The sequence below is a fragment of the Dromiciops gliroides genome, chromosome 6 (assembly GCF_019393635.1).
Source record: "Dromiciops gliroides isolate mDroGli1 chromosome 6, mDroGli1.pri, whole genome shotgun sequence".
Classification (NCBI taxonomy): Eukaryota; Metazoa; Chordata; class Mammalia; order Microbiotheria; family Microbiotheriidae; genus Dromiciops; species Dromiciops gliroides.
Window position 1 is genome coordinate 244,465,638 of NC_057866.1, and position 16,542 is coordinate 244,482,179.

The 16,542-nt window shown below is 41.8% G+C and overlaps 1 protein-coding gene across 1 annotated transcript in view; it reads left to right on the plus strand.

The window, feature by feature from the left end:
* The first annotated feature begins 372 nt into the window (after positions 1–372).
* The window catches only part of DAPP1 (dual adaptor of phosphotyrosine and 3-phosphoinositides 1), a 58,589-nt gene continuing 42,419 nt past the window's right edge, over positions 373–16,542 (plus strand). The window contains exon 1 of the mRNA XM_043971562.1: positions 373–578. Within this exon, the coding sequence (XP_043827497.1) occupies positions 496–578 (83 nt within the window). The 5' untranslated portion in view covers positions 373–495. The remainder of the gene's footprint in view (positions 579–16,542) is intronic.

Genomic DNA, 16,542 nt, shown 5'->3' on the forward strand with positions numbered 1-16,542 from the left:
GGACAGAAATAGTTCCATGAGTCCTGGGGGCCAGGAGAGAGGGGTCCTCTACCCACTGCATGGCAATGATAACCTGCAGATGGAGTGACAGCTTGTTCCTTTCGGAAGCCTTGACTTATGGTTCAAGGCCGGGAGGCTCGACCGGGTAGCCCCACCTTCACCGCGTCCCCTGGGCAGAAAGGACGTTGGGTGCTAGGTGTGCTCGAAGTAGCTTCCTCTCTGTCTTTGCACACTTCTTCCCTGCCTCTCCCTCTCCTCCCTCCTGCCTCCGGGGCTGGCCGGGCTGGGGTGGATGGCTGGCTGAGAGCTGATGGGAGTTTCACTTCCTCCCTGCTTGGGGCTCACACCCACAGCCGGAGCGCGCACTGCCAGCCCGCCCGCCTGCCCGCCCGGGCTGCTTTTCTGCTGGTACCGAGTGAGCAGCAGGGAGAGAGAGATCGTGTCTTGCTCACCCCCTTTATCTCCAACCCACTTAGTCGTGGAGAGGCAGCTCGAATGGGCAGAGTCGAAGCTCGAGAAAGAAAGATGAGCCACCTGGACTCCTCCGTGGGAGAAGCTGAGCACCTCCGGGACTTGGGGTAAGGGGCTCCCAGAAGGCTTTAGGCGGGCAATGTCAGTGACTCAAACTTCTCAGCTTGCTTCAATTAATGATCTTCCGCTCTATCTTCGTCTTTCCGCGTTGGAAGAGGCCAGGCACCTTCCCGCTGATGGCTAGTTGTCATTTATTCTAGTTTTGGAAGCAAAACATATAACTATTTTTTTCCTACTGTAAAACCCAAGAGGAAGGTGTGAGGCTGTAAAAGGGCAATCTCAGGGGAACAGGGGTACAGTAAGACGGACTCGACTCTGTGTGTGTGTGTGTGTGTGTGTGTGTGTGTGTGTGTGTGTGTGTGTGAAAACCTCACGGGAAAAGTCAAATCTGTGAAGTTAAATGGGGTTCCTGAACTCCTGGCAGGAAGAGAGATGTATTGGTTATAAGGTAAGCAATAAAACTTATCCCATAATAAATAAGTGGGACTGGGGTTCGAGTATGTTTTGTTGTTGATTTTTGTTTTTTGTTTTTGAAGTTTTAAGAGCAAGAATGAGGAAGTATCTGCAATAATCTTCTATGTGTTTAGTTTTTGTTTTGTTTTTCATTCTCCTGGTCTTGCATTTGTTGGGCAGAAGTCTTACTCCTACAGATGCTAATAAGGGAGGAAAGTAGTCAATTCCTTTAAAATTGAGCAAATTATGCTTCTGACTGGCTACAGGAGTCAGCTATGTCTTGATTTAAAAAAAAACTTTTAAAAAGGTGACACCTTGTTTAGGACAATGAAGGGTACCTACAAAAGGGTGATTTCCAGAGTAACTTGAGGCTTTGACTCAGAGCTCCTGGATTGTCCTTGTTAATCTAGACTGGGCACTTGATTAATCAGGAGAGGAAAAATGATGGATGTCTCCACTTAGAAGCATCATGGATTATGAGATGGGGAGAGGAGCTGGTCAGGTTGAATATGGCTGTCTGAAAATGAAGCTATTATGGTATTTTCATGGACTTACTGTAACAGACCTTGATCTTCTCTCTTCTCTCTGCTTTTTAGAGAAGAGAATTTTATTTCTGGGACACTTGTGTTTCACAGCTAGAAGTTTAAGGACACACTTCCAAGAACCTCAACCCTGCTGGAACACAGTCCCAAAAGAGAAGTGAATGGAAAAAAAAAAAGATTTCCTGGTCCCCCAAATTGTCACAAAGCCAAACATTGAGACCATTTCCCGATTCTCAAACCCCACTACTCCAAATTGAGTGAATTTTATTCTAGTTTTCCCACCTCAGCAAGCTTGGTTATCTAATTTGCAACCCATAACAGAGCAAAATGGAAACAAAGTAGTTGATAGAGAGGGGCTTCCGTGCCACTAGTAAAACATGACAGGTTGGACAGCTGACAGAAAGGGGAGAAAGTCAATGCAAAAACTGATGTAAAACTAGACTACAGTAGACAGCACAGAATAAAGACTGGATCTCAGCACGATGACCCTGAGCCATCATACAGGACGTGCTTAGCATTCTCTATTTTAAGAAGCCACATTGAGTGCTATTTCAGATAGTTTCCGGGCCAAAATAACTAAAGGCAGCAAAATTTGAACTTCAATGAAAAATCCACTAATGTACAACACCTCATTCTGGGTTTGGGACACCTTTGTGGGAAACAATTTGGGTCTGGGCTCTTATTCTAATCCCCAAATGACACAGTGTAGTATTGGGAGGGGGGGGCAATGAAGGGTGAGTGACTTGCCCAGGACCACACAGCTAGTAAATGTCAAGTGTGTAAGGCTAGATTTGAATTCAGGTCCTCCTGAATCCAGGGCTGGGGCTTTATCTACTGTACCACCTAGCTACCCCCCCCACAGCGTAGTAATTTTGAGGAGAAATGTGGGATTCATATAAACCTATGCCAGGCAAAAGAAATTTTAAAAACCAAACAAATCTGAATATTGTCTCATTATTTTGGCATACATCCCTAAAGACTTGGTAACTTTTTTGAAGACTAATGATGATACATGGAGATTCTGAGAGTCTATGCTTTTTGAGAATTATATTTTCTAAAACTGGATTAGAACAATTGAAATGTAAATTTGCTGGTAGAGTCATAGAAGAGAGATTGAGAGGACAATTAAAAAAAACATTAAATTAAACAAGCATTTATTAAACACCTACTACGTACTTTGCAAATATCCCTTTTGGCCTTCACAATCAACCCAGGGAAAATTAAAAGAGCTATGTTAAATAGTTCAGATCCGTCCCTATTCTACTATCTTTGTGTCTCTATCTCTGTCTCTTTCTTTCTCTGTCTCTGTCACTGTGTGTGTGTGTCTCTGTCTCTCTTTGTCAGTCTCTGCCTCTATGATATGTCCCTAGTTCTCTGTGTCTCTGTCTCTGTCTCTCTCTGTGTGTCTCTCTGTCTCTGTCACTGAGTGTGTCTCTGTCTCTGTCTCTGTCAGTCTCTATCTCTGCCTCTCTGTGTGTCTCTCTGTCTCTCTCATATTTCTATATATAGATATATTTCTATATAAATATAATATATAGATTCTATATATAGATAGATTTATCTACCTATGGATCATACATATATATTGAGCCCTGATGATATATATTCTCCCACAGTTTCACTAGATGTATCAGATATCTTAAATTGTAAGTGGCTAAAAGCAGTGTTCACCTAAAACTGCATTTAATTGTCTCACAATTTCAGAGGGTAGATTGAAGGTGAAGGATTTTTTGGATGGGAATGTACTAGTGGAAGAGATGGGGGAAGGGTGTTTTTTCTGTTTTAGTTGTTAGCTTAGAAAAAGGAGAGGAGATGTGGGAAAACAAAAGAAGGAAGAAAAACTACGGGCATCACCTTGGTAATTCAGCAGCAGGAACTGGTGAGTTGATAGAAAATAAAACTGGTTTTGTGGAAATTGCAAAAGTCCCTAGAATTCCTACATCCACCACTTAAAAACCATAACTCTGGAGGTGCCAAATCCAAGCAGAAGTATTTTAGAATATTGCAAGGTTAATAATCAAATTGTAGTCAGATAAATTCTACTGGGGAGAGAAATAGATCCAACTCCCATTTTTATGTTGTTTCCAAGTCTAGCATTTTTAAAATTTATTTTTTTATTTTTGTGGGGCAGTGAGGGTTAGGTGACTTGCCCAAGGTCACAACAGCTAGTGTCAAGTGTCTGAGGTCAAATTTGAACTCAGGTCCTCATGAATCCAGGGCAGTGCTTATCCACTGCGCCCCCTAGCTGCCCGTCTAGTTTAATTATGCACAAAAGGGTGAATTACTTAGAAAATGAGGCCTTGGAACCATATTTTTCTTCAATTTTCCCCTAGGAAAATGGAGGATACCTTGAGAGGAAGTGATTGCTATGCATAATTTTAAGATGAAAAAGTAACATTAGAATGTTTGAACTCAATGTAACACTTTTCAAAATAGCACAAATGAAGTTTTCTTCTCCTCCTGATTTTTTTTTCTTTTTGGGGGGAGGAAGGAGAAAAAAATGGTACAGAACTCTCCAGTTCTGGTCCCCTTCTTGCCTGACTCTAACTAAATGGTCCAGTCTAAAGCCTACATGGAGGGGCGACTAGGTGGCGCAGTTGGATAAATGCACAGGCCCCTGGATTCAGGAGTACCTGTGTTCAAATCCTGCCTCAGACACTTGACACTTACCAGCTGTGTGACCCTGGGCAAGTCACTTAATCCCCATTGCCCCACCAAAAAAAAAAAAAAAAGCCCTACATGGATACCTGGGTGTGGGGGAGGAGAAAAGCCCCCATCTCTACCGCTGAATAACTACTATAACCCTGGTAAAGAGGGGACGAAAGGATGTTCTGATTAACCTGATCTACACTGGAGGCATTGTGTTCATTCTCTGTTGGTTGATTTAACTTCTTAGAAGTGAAATTTGGGGGAGGTTGGATCCAGAAGGGAAAAAGCAGATATTCCCAAACTAAAAGGAATTGTCTCTGGGGTTCTTCATCTTTTCTGTGTCATGGGCTTCCTTTTAGCTCAGGTCTAAGGAAGCCTATGGACCCCCTTGCATAAACTAAAATCCGCAAGGATTATCCAGATTAACAAATTATTTGAGACAAAGATGCAATTGTTTTCTAACCCAAACTGATGGATCAGATTGAATTCTAGAACCTCCTCTGACCCAGGTTAATAAAGAAAATCATAGAAAAAGACTATACCCATTTAGGGATAGCTTATTTTCCCTATAGAGGACAGTTCTATATGCCCTAAACAGTGAAAAAGGGAAGTTGAGTTTACTGTGGCAGTACGACATTGTGAGTCAATTATTAGAACATAAATTATGTTATTCATTAATCTACAAACATTTATTTTTTGATTTTTATTTTTTATCTTCTTAGTACGTGTGTGACTTTGGGTAACTCGTTTAACCTCTCCAAGACTCCTTATTTATAATAATGAGGGCACTTTTAAAAGCTGACATTTATTGCTTTAAGGCTTTAAAAATGCAGTCAAGTATGTAATAAGGCTTTATTATCCCATTATACAGTTAAAAGAAACTGAGGCTTAAGAGGTGAATTGACCATTCATGGTGGTACATGGCTTTTATTGAGGAAGTTGAGACTACTGGATCTCCAGAGGTCAGGTGCTCTGAACTTTGGTGGGCTAAAGGGACTTCATGTCCAACTAAGGTGGATACTAATACCGAGAAGGGGGTTAGGGTGACAAGGAAAGGCAAAGTGGCCCAGGTCAGAAACAGAACAGGTTAAAGTTTGTTTGTCAATCATCAGTGTAATAGGTCAGTGAGTGTGCTGGAGCTTCGGCAAAGGAATCTTGGCAAAGGCAACTGTTTAATTGTCAATGGGCATGTTCATACCTCAGAAAATCAACAGATGTTTGCAAATCAGGACTTGATTTATTGTTTTGTAGATTGTCTAATGATGTGGAGTGAATTTAACTGTGTTGTGTACATTTTAGTTTTGGAGAGCTGGTTGTTAAACATTTACCAGCACATCACTGTGCTAATGGTTGTTGTATTCTCTAGCCTAGGCGAGATATGAAGACCTGATGTGTGGAGAGAGGGAGAGGGAGAGGGAGAGGGAGAGGGAGAGGGGAGAGGGAGAGGGAGAGGGAGAGGGAGAGGGAGAGGGAGAGGGAGAGGGAAAGGAATGTCTGAGTCACAAACTAGTCAATGTTGGAAGCAAGATTTAAACCAGGTCTTCTCAGGTTCTGCAACTCATTCACTACATCATCAAACCACCTACTTAGAATAGGAATATTTTTAGAATTCCCTCCAGCTGTGAATCTTTTCAAACCATATCCAAAGTAAGTTTCTTTCTCAACTGAATAACTAATTTCTCCTCCAGGGCAAGGCAGCCTGATGTGAAAATATGCCCCATGTAGTGCTATGCAATAAGGGGAAAATATTTCTGATCAGCATTTATTCAGAATAAATTATTTTTGAACAAAATAATGAAAAAGAAGCACTCTTTGCACCAAAATGCCTCCTGTCAATAATTTATTTAACATTTATTGAGAACTTCATACAGTCAGCTAGGTAGTGTCATGGATAGAGTGCTGGCCTGGAGGCACGGAGTTCAAATTCAGCCTCAAATAGTTGTGTGACCCTGGGCAAGTCAAGTGACTTGCAAAAAACCCCCTTATTTGCCTTAGTCTTCCCAATCGTAAATGAGCTGGAGAAGGAAATGGCAAGCCCATTCTTGTAAAAACCCTAAATGGGGTCACAAAGAGTTGGATGTGACTAAAATGACTAAGCAACAACTAAGATCAGAGCAATGTGCTAAGTTTATGACAAGTGTATCCTGTCATAAATGCATAGAGCTTGATCCCTGTCTTAAGAAGCATAAACTGGGACAGCTGGGTGTTACAGTGGATAGAGCACCAGCCCTGGAGTCAGGAGGACCTGAATTCAAATCCAGCCTCAGACACTTTTTTTGTTTTGTTTTGGTGAGGCAGTTAGGATTAAGTGACTTGCCCAGGGTCACACAGCTAGTAAGCATTAAGTGTCTGAGGCCAAATTTGAACTCAGGTCCTCCTCAATCCAGAACCAGTGCTTTATCCACTGAGCCACCTAGCTGCCCCTGTAGCCTCAGACACTTACTAGCTGTTGTGACCCTGGGCAAGTCACTTAACTTCTATTGCCTCCCTTCCCCCCCCCCCAAAGGAAACAATCTGGTAGGGCAGATAGAATCTACCTACACACAGCTGAGCAGCTAACCATAGAACAAAGAATTATGTGGTCAGTGGGGGTGGGGGGTAGCCAAGATGGTGGAGGAAAGACTGTGAATCCCCAAGCTCCTGATAAACCCGTCCACACACCTCCAAAATAATGCCATAAGACAACCCCTGGAGCAGTAGTGCAGTGGCAGTAGTTCAGAGGAGAAAAGTAGCTTCAGGGTTAGACTTTGAATTTGAATGGAGGGGAAGATTTTGATAGCTGAAGATGAAGAGGGAGCTCATTCCAGGCACAGGGATGGAGGGAATTACAAAAGCAAATCTGGATAGTAGAAAGCAATGTTTGGGCAATGGTGAGAAGTTCAAATTGGCTGCCACCCTGGAGCTCTGTTGGAGAGTTGGGGAAGATAGGACTGGAAAGGAGAGGACTGGAGCCGCTTGGGTGCCAGTATAAGGGCATGGTCTTCAGTAAGCAATGGGAAGCAGGCTTTCGTGAAAGGGAAAAGAGGTTTCTTTTTAAAATACTTAAAATATGTATTATATAATATATTTATTATTAATTAGTTTTTATATAATTGATTACAATCATATTATGTTATATAATTATTGTTAATATACTATGGTGCATTTATACATATTTATATAGAATACATATTTATTTCTATACAAACCAGTTGTAGCTCTCATGCTGAATAAGTCAATAACTACTAAAATGGGTCCAGGCATAATTGCTGGAGAAAACATAATTTTGAAGATTTTTTTTTCTTCTTGAGAATCTTTCTGATGGAGTTTGTCATTATGAAATGTTCCATTATGGTGTGTGACCTATTTTTAAAATTTTTATTTAAAGTTTTGAGTTCCAAATTCAACCACCCTCCCCCTTTGAGGTGGTAAGCAATGAAATATAGGTTGTAATGTGCGATCATGTAAAACATTTCCATATTAGTCATTTTGTACAAGAAAACTTGAATTTAAAAAAATGAAGGGAAGAACATGAAAAATAACAAGCTTCGGTCTGTACTCAAACAATATCAGTTCTTTCTCTGGAGATGGATAGCATGCTTCATCATTAGTCCTTTAGGATTGTCTTGGATCATTGTGTATTGCTGAGAATAGTCAAGTCATTCACAACTCTTCATCGAACAACACTGCGGCTACTGTGTACAATGTTCTCCTGGTTCTGTTCACTTCACTTTGCATTGGTTCATATAAGTCTTTCCAGGTTTTTCTGGAATCATTCTGCTTGTCATTTCTTCTAGCACAATAATATGCCATTACAATCATATACCACAGCTCATTTAGCCATTCCCCCAATTAATGGGTATCCCTTTGGATTTCCAATTCTTAGCCACCACAAAAAGAGCTGCTATAAATATTTTTGTACAAATCAGTCCTTTTCCCCTTTTTTGATATCTTTGGGATATAGATCTAGCAGTGATATTGCTAGATCAAAGGGCATGCACAATTTTTTAGCCTTTTGGGCATAGTTCCAAATTATTCTCCAGAATGGTTGGATTAGTTCACAACTCCACTGACAATGCATTAATGTCCCAATTTCCTCACATCTTCTCCAACATTTATCATTTTCCTTTTCTGTTATATTAGCCAATTTGAGAGATGTAAGGTGGTAACTCAGAGTTGTTTGACAGGGGCTTCTTAAAGCCCTTCATAGTGGTGTTTAAAAGCATTAATTTGTTCATAGTGCACAGTATGTTGTGCAAATTGGAGTCAGAAGATATGGGAGACAGGAGCCTAGACAGGAAAATATTATGTAAACAGATTTAGAGCGAAAGCAGATAATTATACTCACCAGACAACTAAATGCATGGGAACTAGTTCTGCTGCTTTTGTGTGTGTTTCAAATCAATCAATTAAGTGTCTACTACCTGCCAGGCAGCTTGCTGGACACTAGGGTTTCAAAGGCAAGAAGGGAAGTCTCTGACAACAAGAAACTTGCGTTCTATGGAGTGTGACATTTTAAAAGTTTGAGAGAGATGACTTCTGGGTAATTTAATCATTTTATCAATAAGGCTATCATGTTATTAATAAATTAATAATTTTATTAATGAAAGAGAGGCACTCTTGAATGCCAAAGACCCCTCATGGTGGTAGGTTCTCAGTTTACATGCCCTTGGAAGAACAGGTGTTCCTGAGGGTGGTAATCAACTCTTATTGGCTAACAATTAATGAGAAAGTGAATATCATAATGAGATGGGGGTTCATTCTAATGAGGCTCTTGAGGGTATGTGACTTGGATTACCCAAGTCTTGGTCAAGGAGACTTATCAATTTCCCTACCACTTATCTGACAAAAAAGAGAATCCATATTTTCCCACAGCTGTCTAAGCAAACACAATGAGCAGGAATCCGTCCCTTAGCCTAAACTTTGAATTTCTTTTTACTGTCTGATTTCCCACACTGGTTGATTTCTGGATGAGGAAGCAGAAAAGAGGAAAAAAATCTTGGTCCTGATTCAATAATTACTTATTAATACAATAGGGAAATTATCATTTCTCTCAGGAGGAAACATGTTCATATGTGTACATATAAAATAAATGCATAAATACAAAGTAACCTGGCAGAGGCACTAATTATTGGAAGGATCAGGAGAGGACTTATAGTGTTGGAACTGAGTTTGGAATGAATGAATGAAACAGTATTCAGTAAGTACTTTATTGTTATTCAATCATTTCAATCATGTCTGACTCTTCATGATCGCATTTGGAGTTTTCTTGGCTAAGATACTGGAGAGGTTTGCCATTTCCTTTTCCAGCTCATTTTACAAATGAGGAAACTGAGGCAAGCAGGGTTAAGTGACTTGCCCAGAGTCACACAGCTTAGTATGTGTCTGAGGCCAGATTTGAACTCAGGAAGATGAGTCTTTCTGACTCCAAGCCCAATGCTCTATCCACTGTGCCACCTAGCTGTCCTATTAAGTGCTTACCATGTGCTGAAACAAATACAAAACCAAAGATAATCCTTACCTCAAAATTCTTGCATTCTAAATGAGGAGAGGAGGAAGAAAGATGGCATATATAGGATATGTAGAAGAGAGATGGCCATGTCAGAATATTTTGATTTGTAAAGTTACAAGGATGGTAAGTGAAGGCGCAGGGGATTACATTGAGAAACCCTTTCCAGTAGCAATCACCGCATTCATTCATTATGGTGTGTGTCACAGGGTACTAGGGTACCGGGAAAACTATTTTGCTAACAATTTGGGAAATCTCTTGAGTTGCCATAACCTCTCTTTACACTCCTCTGGTAGTTTTCTGAATGCATAGAAAGGCAGCCAACCACAACCTTTTTAAAAAGTGAGGCATCTGGTAAAATTAATTTGGCGGGCACAAAGGGGGTCAGAGAGAAAGCATCTGTGTGCCACCACCTCAAAAGCTCAGGACTAGATTACTCAAGTGCCTAATTACCCAGAGGCCTCTGAAGCATGCCAAGGCTTTTGTGTCAAGAACAGGTGTGTTACTCTCCTTCAGGGCCACATAATTATTATTGTGTGTGTGTGTGTGTGTGTGTGTGTGTGTGTGTGTTTTGACTGGGCAATGAGGGTTAAGTGACTTGCCCAGGATCACACAGCTAGTGTCAAGTGTCTGAGACCGGATTTGAACTCAGGTCCTCCTGAATCCAGGGCCAGTGCTTTATCCACTGTGCCACCTAGCTGCCCCCCACATAATTATTTTACATCGAGCCAAGGAAGGTTTTATTCCTGCTGGTGTAGCTCCTCAAGGGGGCTGGTGGGAAGTGTCACTTTTCCCAAATGGAAGGAGGTTCTAGAGGATCATGGGAAGTAGAAATCCTGGGAACTTTTGAGTCCATGCTGGCAACATTATAAGTGTCACCCCGCTGTCACCCCAAACCTAATATAATTTTGAGCAGCTGGATCCTTGTCTAGCTCACTGACCTCCTTAAGGAGTGATCTGCCGGAACAAAATGTTGTGGTTTTCCTGAGTGTCGCTAATACTAGGAACCTGGTAAATTTATCCCCTTTCTACTTCCTCCCTTCCCTTGTTTCATCACTGCCTGGCTATACCATCTGGAGTTTACTACTCTCTTTAAACTGTATTTATTAGCTGTATATTCTTTCTAAATAGCTATTGTCTTCAGATAAAGTTAAGCTGATGTTTGTTGCATATTGAGTGAATAGGGACTACAGAAACAGTGGATAAATCGCCCTGATTTCACCACGAATAAATCAATAAGCATTTATTAAGCACCTACTATGTTCCAGGCACCATACTAAGTGTTGAAGATAGAAAGAGAGCCAAAAGAGTCTTGTTCATGCAACAGCAAGGAATCCAATGTCACTGGATCCAAGAATACATGGTAAAGTGTAAAAAGACTAGAAAGGTGGAAGAAGACTTGGGGCAGGGGTGAAGGACTAGGTTATGAAGGGCTTTAAATGCCAAACAAAAGAGTCTCTATTTGATCCTAAAGGTGGTAGGGAGCTTCTCTGTCTCTCCCCTTCCTTCTTTCCCCTTATGCCCCCCCTCTTTCTCAACAAGCATTTCTTAATTTCCCACTGTGTCAGGCACTGCACTAGGTGCTGGGAATTCAAAGACAAAAGTCCTCACACTCAAGAAGTTTACAGTGTGTTGGGGAAACATCCTGTACGTGTGTGTATGGGGATGTGAGATGGAGGGTGGATTGGAGCACTTCCCATGGAGCTAAGCCCCTTCTGATGTGATGTGATGTGATGTGATGTGATGTGATGTGATGTGATGTGATGTCCTCTGACACCTTGTTAAATGGCACACCTGACCAGAGGCTCCTGCTTGGTCCTTGGGTGGATCCCCATATGGGATCAGCTTTTTCCTGGCTCAGTCACTGCTCATTGCTGTCATAGAATCAGGTGGATAGTATGCTGGAATTGGGTTCAAATCTTGTCTTTGTACTTATTAACTATATATTAATGGAAAAGTTATTTGTGAACCCCAAAGTGCTATGTAGTAATTAAAAATAAAACTTTCCACACCAGAACAGAATGAGCAAATGCAGAATGGTAGATCTTTTTCCTAGCACATTCACTATGATGTTCTGTTGTGGTTTTACTTTTCTTTCCTCTCTGATCTGCAAATGTGTCTGGTGGGAATATAGGAACAATACCCCCCCCCCATGGATAGTAGAGTATGGCTAATGCTTAACTGTAAGTACATCTTTCACAATCTCACAGGAGAAAGTTCTATTAAAAATGGAGGGGGGCAGCTAGATGGTGCAGTGGATAAAGCACCAGCCCTGGATTCAGGAGTTCCTGAGTTCAAATCTGGCCTCAGACACTTGACACTTACTAGCTGTGTGACCCTGGGCAAGTCACTTAACCCCCATTGCCCCGCAAAAATTAAAAATTAAAAAATTAAAATTAAAATTAAAAAAATGGAGGGGGTGGAGCCAAGATCGCGGAGGAAAGGCTGTGACTCTCCTGTACTCTGGACAAACTTGTCCACATACTCCAAAAATAATTCCGTAAGACAACTCCTGGAGCAGCTTAACCCACAAAAGAACAGACTGAGACTCTTTTCCTGCCAAAGACGGCTTAATTAGGCAACTGCGATCACCTGCTATTGGGGGTAAGAGAGGAGCTCATCGTGCAGTACAGATCCAGCCCTAGGCAGGCTGTGCCTCTGGAACCTCAGAATCTTCAGAGGCTGCTTCTGAAACTCGGCTCGGGGACGGGTGAGGGGGTTCAGCAGTTGGCCAGGGAGAAATAGCTGTGGTCTCTGCTGGAATTGGTGTGGAGCACCCATATTCTGAACCAGTGAGCTGACTCTAGCAGCAGTGGCCCAGTGGGGGAGGGGCACAGGCACGCCAAGCTTCCGACCATAGAGAATCAGATTTTAATCTGACTTCTGCTTCCCGGTTAAAGAGAAAGTGAGCCGTGGTTACTTACAGGCCAGGTAGGCTGCGAATGAGCCTAATTGTACCCCCTGGGACCCACTGTAGCTTGGGTCAGTGTGTCCTGGAAGCAGTGCTACATGTTAAGATGGAGTTAAAAGGGGGGCAGCTAGGTGGTGCAGTGGATAAAGCACTGGCTCTGGATTCAGGAGGACCTGAGTTCGAATCTAGCCCTGAGGCTTACTAGCTTACACTTACTAACTGTGTGACCCTGGGCAAGTCACTTAACCCTCATTGCCCTGGAAATAAGAAGAAGAAGAAGAAGAAGAAGAAGAAGAAGAAGAAGAAGAAGAAGAAGAAGAAGAAGAAGAAGAAGAAGAAGGAGAAGGAGAAGGAGAAGGAGAAGGAGAAGGAGAAGGAGAAGGAGAAGGAGAAGGAGAAGGAGAAGGAGAAGGAGAAGGAGAAGGAGAAGGAGAAGGAGAAGGAGAAGGAGAAGGAGAAGGAGAAGAAGAAGAAGAAGAAGAAGAAGAAGAAGAAGAAGAAGAAGAAGAAGTTAAAAGCCTAGAAATAGGCAGTCAAGATAAGCAGGCAGAGAAAACAGGAGGCCATCAAAAACTTCTTTGGTGGCAAGGTAGATCAGAATACACCCTCAGAAGAAGATAATAACAAAGTCAAAACTCTTATATCCAAAGCTTCCAAGAAAAATATGAACTGGTCTCAGGACATGGAAGTTCTCAAAAAAGACTTTGAAGAGAAAGTAAGAGAGGTAAAGGGAAGATTTAGAGAGGTAGAGGAAAAAATGGAAAGAGAAATGATGGTAATACATGAGGGTCATAAAAATAAAAAGTCAATAGCTTGAAAAGCCAAATTGGCCAAATGGAAAAGGAGGTACATAAACTCTCTGAAGAAAATCATTGCTTAAGAATTAGGATTGGGCAAATAGAAGCTAATGGCTTTATGAGAAATCAAGACACAATAAAGCAAATCCAAATGAATGAAAAAATAGAGGGCAATATGAAATATCTCCTTGGAAAAACAGCTGACCTGGAAAATAGATCCAGGAGAGACAATTTGAAAATCACTGGACATCATCTTCCAAGAAATTGTCAGGTTTAATTGCCCTGATATTATAGAAGCAGAAGGCAAAATAAAAATTGAAAGAACCCACTGATCACCTCCAGAAAGAGATCCCAAAAGGAAAACTTCTAGGAATATTATAGCCAAAAATGGACAGGGGAGAGGACTTTAAATGGGTCCCAAAGATGTATGTAAACACTCAGTCAATCGATCAGTCCCAACTCACATTTATTAAGTACCTACTTTATGTCAGGCACTATGCTAAGCATTAGGGATACAAAGAAAGGCAAAAGACAGCCCCTGCTTTTCAAGAGCTCCCAGTCTAATGGGGGAGACAAGATACAAATAATCATCTACAAATAATATAGAATCATGGTCAGTTGGGAGTAGCCTCAAAGGGAAGTCACTAAGAATAAGGAGGACTGGGAGAGGCTTCCTGCAGAAGTGGGGAGAGGCTTGAACTGAGATTTGGGGGAAGCTGGGAGGCAGTGATGAAGAGGAAGAGCAGTCCAGGCATGGAGGAAGGCCACTGAAAATACTGACACTTGGGAGAAGGAATGTCTTCTTCATGGGACAGCAAGAAGGCTGGTGATTACTGGGCCACAGAGTACCTGGAGGGAAGGAATAAACCTTCATATACATACATAAATACATATATATATACATACACACATATAATATATGTGTTTATATGTGCATGTATGTATATATGGTGTACATATGGTATGTATATATCTATACCTATATCTATCTATCTCTGTCTCTATCATCTATATCTATACCGTATACCTTTACATCTAGGTCTATTTTAACCCTACGGTTAGTGTTCCTTCTACTATACAATGTTACAAGTATAAGGTATAAAAAGACTAGGGAGGTAGAAAGAGGCCAGATTACAAAGGGCCACATAGGGAATTTTATATTTGGATCCTGATTGTGAAACCTACTCTGATGGTGTCCTATTGCCTGTGAAACCTAAGCAGTCTACCAGCACCAAGCCAAGAAACTGAATCACTTCCATTTGAACTGTCTTAGGAAGATTCTGAAGATCTCCTGGCAGAATAAGGCACCTGACACTGAGGTTCTTTCTTGAACTGAACTGCCAAGCATTCAAACTCTACTGCAGAGAGCACAACTCCAATGGACTGGAGACATTGTTTGAATGACAAATGTATGTTTGCCTGCAAGACTCTTTTATGGAGAACACACACAGAGCAAGCACTTACATAGAGGTCAGAAGAAGCAATACAAGGACACTCTCAAGATCTCTCTGAAGAACTTTGGGATTGATTATGTGATATGGGAGACACTGGCAAAAGACCACCCAGCACGTCATGCATGCATCAAAGAAAGCACTATGCTCTAAGAGTGAAGCACAGTTATGGTAGCTCAAAAGATAGATGAGATGGACAAAATTAGAGACATCTCCAATCTAAAAGTTCATGCGGACTATTTGTGCCCAACCTGTGGTAGAGCCTTCCCAGCTCATATTGCTCTGATCAGCTACAGTCAGATGCACTGTACTTTGACTCCAACATAGTGATGTCATTTTGGTCCTCTTTGAGACTGAAAGACAACAACAAACAAACAACCAATCACCCCCCAAGTCCTGCCTTAGTACTACCCACCGATCAAAGAAGAGGGATGCCGTTTTACTGTCTTTCCCACTTGGCAATCCAGACCACATACTCTGTTCCCTCAAACCAACTTCTGGTCATCCTGTTCTTCCTTTCTTTTTCCTTTGAGTCTCTCTTCCAGCTACCAGCTCCATCATTGTCTTACATTCCTTACAGGGGCCTCTTTTTCTTGTCTCCATCTACCAAACAGCAGAGAGAATGAAAAAGAGTCATAGCACCCAGTACAAATCCATCAATCGGCAGGTGTTTTACTGAGGATTATGTGCCCAGCATTGCGCTCCATATTACACAGGCTGCAAAGAAGAATGGTACAGTCCTGTTCTTCAAGGCACTTAAATCTTTATTATTTTGTCTGACTGTGTGGTCCCATTTGGGGTTTTCTTAACAAAGATACTGGAGTAATTGGCCGTTTCCTTCTCCAGCTCATTTTACAGATGAAGAAACTGAGGCAAACAAGGCTAAGTGACTTGCCCAGGGTCATAAAGCTCATTAGTGTCTGAGGTCAGATTTGGACTCAGGAAGATGAGTCTTCCTGACTCCAGGCCCAGCATTCTATATACTGTGCCACCTAACTGCCCTGAAAAACCCCCAAACAACGCTTTATTATATATACTCTCCCTTCTCCACCCCTCTGGCTTTCATGACTTTGCTTACATTGTTCCTTGTGCAGAATAACACTGACCTCCTTATTCCCAGCACCTGCTGAACTCTTACACAGCCTTTGAAGCTCAACTCAAAAGTTACCTCCTCCAAGAATCCTTTCCTGTTTTTCCCTGGGCAGACCTTCCCTCATCCCAGGACAATATGTAACACTTTAGGTTGTGCAAGGCCCTTACTCACTTCTCCAAGGTGGGTCACACAGCTAGGCTGAGGTAGAGCAGGAGCTTGGATGCCAAACTCAGCACATTTCCCACTGTGCCCCACTCCTGGTCTACTGTGACTTAGCTAAACTTTGGATCTCCCCTAACAACGAGCTCAAGGTTCTGCACATAAATTCTGTGCTGTACAGTTACCCCTGCCACACTGGGGGAGGTGGGAGGAGAGATTTAGGGGCATGATGCCTCTGTGATATGGAAAAGCCCTGTTAAATGTTTTGGCCCTCCCTTCATACCAGAGAAGGTCAGAACTTTTTCTTTTTCTTTTTCTTTTATGGGGTGTTTATGTGCAATCTTGTAAAATTTGGGTGGATATTCTATAATACTATAGATATATTTTATGTGTTTTTGTTTCTAAACTTTTTCCATGTCATCTGCTGGTATTTGCATGTTGTCTTGCAGCTTCCACTAAACTCCCCCC